The following is a 5,611-nucleotide window of genomic DNA, read 5'->3' on the forward strand; positions in this document are numbered from 1 at the left end:
GACAATCCAGAGTGAATCTCCACATCTCAAGATTTTTAACTTATTCATGCCTACAAAATATCACTTGCCACATAAGTCTCTTTTGCCTGTATTTAAACATTCCAAGGATTAAAATAGAGACATTTTAAGGTTCCTTTTATTTTTTCAGCTTAATGCAGAGAGTAGGGTTTGTAAAATTTATTTATTTTTTGTTTGTTTTGTTTTGAGACAAGACCGCTCTATGTTGTCCAGGTTGGCTTCATATTCCCAGGCTTCCATGATCCTTCTACTTCAGCCTGCTTAGTAGCTGGGATTACAGACATATGCCTCTGTGCCTGGGTCTCTTATTTTTAACATGGAAATTATGATAACTCCTACTGCATAGATTTATAATGAGAATTAAATTAATCACATACATTTTCATTTAACGCTACTATAAAATCTCTATATTAAGTAATCTAGGAGTTCTGGACACATTCATGAGAAGGGTAGATATGATCCCTGCTCAGAGATAGACTTTAAATGAACAATCACCAAACTAAATATATGTTTGCAAACTCTAGTTACTAATTAAAATTAGTGTCACTTAAGAAATATAATAGGTAAGTTGGCAGAGCTCAGAAAGTCTATCTGGCAAGTGTCTTTATTCAGCATTTTATGAATGACTAGAAATTACTTAGTTGAGATTAAAATGTAGAAAAAGGAAAAAAAATATATGCAAAGCTCTGTGACAGAAATGAGTGTGGTGGTATTTCAAGGAAATCGAAGGTATTGGACGAGGAGTGGCAAAATCTGACGCTTCAGAAGTAGGCAGAGATCCCAGAAAGTCACATTTATGCCATGCTTAAAATTGAGGTCTAATCCTCATTGAGGGCAAGAATGGTTTAATCCAATTGTTTATTAGAAAATATTGCTCTGGGTACTGTCTAGAGGACATAAGGCAAGAGCAGAAGCAGAGTGCCAGGAAAGAGATTTGGTCTTAGGCCAGGTGAGAGAGAACACAGTCAAAGGCTGGGCTCTGGAGGAAGAAAACCCTGAGGAGATCAACAGGCAGGTGACTTATTATGAAGCACTGTAGGATCAATGCCTGCAGAGGGGAAGAAACGGGAAAGGATAGGCAATATTAAAGATGCTCTGAAGTATGGATGATCCCCAGAGTTAGGACACTTGAAGGGGGTGGGGTTTGACCTTCCATGATCAGTCACTGGACACAGCTGCTGTGGGAAGGGGGAAAGAAGCACCCTTAGTCAATGTGAATGCTTTCAAAGGTGACGGTTCCCAAAGGTGCTGATGGCTGAGCTTCTGAAAGAGAGTTTTGGGTTGTGCATTATAGCATTCACCATGAGGCGGCTTGATCTTAATAGTGGCAGTGAAAATGGAGAGAAAGTGAATGACTTTGAGAAATATTTTGGAGATACAATTGGAAGTACTTGGTGATGGATTATGTATAGGGGCAGAAGAAGAGGAGACATCAAGGATGAAAACTAGATTTCTGCATTTTATAGGGAAATCGAAATTTTACCATATGCTATCTAGTTGTATTGATGAGTTAATAAATAAATGAATCTGTACTTCAGAGGTGTGATCTGAGCTGGAATCAAAATGTGGGAGTACACAATGAAGAGATGATAATAAAAACCATGAACCCACATAAAAATCACTTTATGAAGGAGCATGGCAGTTCATCAGTTGATGAAGCCTTGAGCAATTAAGATGAGTTATGTAAATTCCTTGTCATCATGCATGGTACATAGTAAAAACTCAGTAAATCCTCGTTGCCATAGTAATAATCATAAAGACAAGTTTTTTTTTTATTAGCCAGAGAAATGGACTGTCACAAGGATGTGTCATGCATGTCAGTAAATCCACAATCTTAGACATCAAAACATAGGTTCTTACATGGATAAACTGGAACACACATTAGCTGTTGTGGTTGGTGAGCTGAACAGCAGCTTAGGGAGAATTGTCCTTCAAGCAAGCATCTGTGTGAGATATCATCCATTCTAACATTTTTTTGCTTAAATTAATTTGAAAGTCTCTTAATTAGTCTTCTTGTTCCTCCTTCTCTGCTTTCCTCCCTACATTTTATTCTTTACTGATAAGTGGCAGTTATCTTATAAAATGATAAGGAAAATCAGGCCATCTCTCTGCTGCAAATTCCCTAGTGGCTAACTACCTCGCAGAGAGTAAAAGTTAAATCCAGGACCAAAGCCTATGAGGTCGCCTGCAGTCTGACCTTGCATTTTTCTAGTGGCTTTTCCTCCTGACCTCATCTCCTTTCTCATTTCCTGGTTCTCTCTGCACCGACCACACTGGTCTCTGGCTATTCTTCATACACTCCAGACATACTCTTGTCTTCAGGCCTCTGTACTAGCCATTTCCTTTCCCTAAAACACCTTTCCTTCAGATGTCTCTCCAGTACACCCACCTTCAGGTCTTTGCATAGTAACAAATTAAAAGAAGTTACCCCTGACTGTCCTGTGAAAGTCTCCACCTTCCCTTCCACTCTTACACAACTCTGTTTCATTTTTATTCACAGTATTCATTACTTCCTGATGTGGACATTACATCTGCACATTCTTCCACAATGTAAACTTTATTAAAGGAACATAAGAATTCTTTTCCATTGCTTTCCTTTGTTTGTTTGGTTTGTTTTCCCATTATACTTCCAATGCCTAGAAAAGTTTAGACTAATAATACCCTTTAAGAAATATGAATTGAACAAATGCTTGGGTGAAGCAATGAGTGAATGAATGAATAAATACAAAGAGTCCCTAACTCAATTTTCAAGTGAAGTGACTTCACACCATTTTCTACCTTTATGCATTTTCCAGATCCAAGTTGACTAGATAACAATAAAACATAGACTTGTCCTGCTATTTTGGAGGGCTAGAAAGTACATCAGGCATCAGGTCCCTGTGGTCCTTTGTTACTAACATTTAGTGTATGATAGCTTCACATATCTGTGGGGACACTGACTGTCTGAATTTATGGATGACAGGAATGATAATTTTAAATTCTTTCAAAAAACTCTCTGGGTGATTCTTACAAAAGTAAACTCACTTCTATTGGGCATTATGTATACAAAGCACCCAAATTAATTTTCTTCCCCACTTTTTCAATTGCTCTTGTTGTCCATACATGCACAAACTTAAGGAGATACTTTCTATTGTTGTTGTTAATTTGCAATTTTATTCAGTGATTACAGATGAGCACTTGTACTCAGTCTCTGAAAAGTAATGGTTTCAGGCTGAGCCGTGTCAGCACTGTGTAGGTAAAATTCAACTCTATAATCAGACATTCTCCAAGCTGTTTCCTTGATTGTTCAAACTTTCTCTCAATAGCTCTGGTATTGCCCTCAAGGGGAAGTCCAAAAGGCATAAATGTGGGCTGCCGAATGTTTGCAGTGCTCTGTAATAACTTTCTTTGGTAATTAAAACTTTCCTGGGTTTGGCAGGACTCCTTGTTTCAACTGTTGTTTGGGAAGATTTATAGAGTCTAAGCTATCTCATTATGTCTCATATTTACACTTCACTGATTTCAACTTTTTTTTTTTTTGTAAAGAAGGGCTCATGTTTGTATCATCCAGTTGCCACATAGGATGTGAAATCTCCACAGCCCCGCCCCTGGTCACTGAACGCAGCTTTCAGAAGCATTTTACACAAGAACAGGATATTGGCAACTCAACTGTTAAATCTGTCTGTGATTATTCTTCCTTGAGATCACTCTGATGTCACCAGTGTAATTTGAGCCGGGAGCTTTTGTTCACACTTTAAATAGTAGTCCCGGAATGATTTTGCTACAGACTCTCTGGAGAGCCCCGGGAGCTGAATTCCAGAAGATCCCCATATCCATGAAAGCAAAGCGAAGCCACCAAGCCATCACCATGTCCACGTCGCTTCGAGTAAGCCCATCCATCCACGGCTACCACTTTGACACAGCTTCTCGCAAGAAAGCTGTGGGCAATATCTTTGAAAACATAGATCAAGAATCACTACAGAGGCTCTTCAAAAACTCTGGAGATAAGAAAGCAGAGGAGAGAGCCAAGATCATTTTTGCATTAGATCAAGATTTGGAGGAGAAAACCCGAGCCCTGATGGCCCTGAAGAAGAGAACGAAAGATAAGCTTTTACAGTTTCTGAAACTGCGGAAATATTCCATCAAAGTTCACTGAGGACAAGAAAATGGATAAGGACGTTATCCACGAATGAACATTTAAAGACCCAGTGAGTTTGTGAGACTCTAACAGAGGCAGCATTTTGTGGCTGTGTTGCAAGCTTCTCTCCAGTCAGGACTCCTCCGAGCCTGAGAAGGGACAGAGCAAACTGGTGGCAAAGACCCCAACCAATTCCACACCCTGTGCGATTACAGTGGAGAACAAAATGCTTTCAGCAAGAATTTGAAAACTCTCCCTGCAGGAAAGGACAGATGCTGGTAGAAGAGAATGGACAGATGCAGTGCCAACAGATGGCCCAGGAAGACAGACGGACATCCAGGTCTACATTGTCAGGCCCTGGGACTTAAATCCAAACTGAACTGTGTTCATCTATTTTTCTCCCCAATTGAACTGGGCAGGGAGAGAGGAGGGTGAGAGAGAACGGAGAACAATACCAAGCATCAATTGTTTACTGAATTATTTTTATCAGAATGTTTGAAATGTTGTCAAGTCTCAATATTGTCTATTGGTAGAGATTTTTAGAGATCAGTTATTAATTATTTATTTGCATTTATGACAATGCCTGAAAAAGTGCACCACCAGTTAAGTACAAATGGAAAGAACTTTCTCAGCTCAGTGAAACCTACGCCACCTTCTGGTTTGTTTGTAAAGGGATTTTATACATTTCAAACAGGTTGCACAGAAGTTATTAAAATAATGGGGTTCTTCATAAATCTGAAGTACTGTGAAAAAAAATTTATAATGTTTTTTAATCTTCTGACTAATGCTAAAATATAATCTAATTAAATTTCTTATACTTACCGCAATAAGCATTAGGAAGTGAATATGATATACTAAATAGTTTATAAAGATGCTATGGTTTCTATAATTTATTATACATGCCAAGTGATATGCAACCCTAATAAATTATTATAAACTTAGCTGCTCTTGGTCTGTGATGATTGGTCTCAAAGGAATAAAATAAGAGGGTAAATTTTGATTTTTATAAACTCTTTTAAATATTTGACCTTAAAAATAAAAAGTGCTTTGAGAGTGAATTTACACCAATTGCCAAACTTTAAAAAAAAAAATTTACACCAAAAATTGGGGATATTTCTTTGTCCCAACTTTAAAACATAAGATATAAAATAGAAATTCATAGATTGACTTATCAACATGGTATTCATGTATCTATTCAGAGTGAATTTTAACTGGCTTTGTCTTCATATATTTGAATTTTATCCTCTGTGATTAGAGTACATATGTACAGGTGATATTTACTCCTCCCTAAACAATATATCTTAGAGTTAGAGTCTGAATTGTAATTAAGATTCACTGTTTAATATAAGCCAATATGGGAATGGCATTACCATCTCTTTAAATATTTCCTTATAATATTATAATAAATATACATAAGAAGGCATACATCAATGTTATTTCCTAACAGACAGAAATAAAAGTTTCCCAGAAATTGAG

The 5,611-nt window shown here is 37.5% G+C and overlaps 1 protein-coding gene across 1 annotated transcript; it reads left to right on the plus strand.

Annotated features, from left to right (window-relative positions):
* The first annotated feature begins 3,578 nt into the window (after positions 1-3,578).
* On the plus strand, positions 3,579-5,076 carry Tcim (transcriptional and immune response regulator). The gene has a single exon (XM_015506244.2). The coding sequence runs from the start codon at positions 3,770-3,772 to the stop codon at positions 4,151-4,153; it is 384 nt and encodes a 127-aa protein (XP_015361730.1). The 5' UTR covers positions 3,579-3,769; the 3' UTR covers positions 4,154-5,076.
* The last annotated feature ends 535 nt before the right edge of the window (positions 5,077-5,611 follow it).

This window comes from Marmota marmota, unplaced genomic scaffold (assembly GCF_001458135.2).
Source record: "Marmota marmota marmota unplaced genomic scaffold, marMar, whole genome shotgun sequence".
NCBI lineage: Eukaryota > Metazoa > Chordata > Mammalia > Rodentia > Sciuridae > Marmota > Marmota marmota.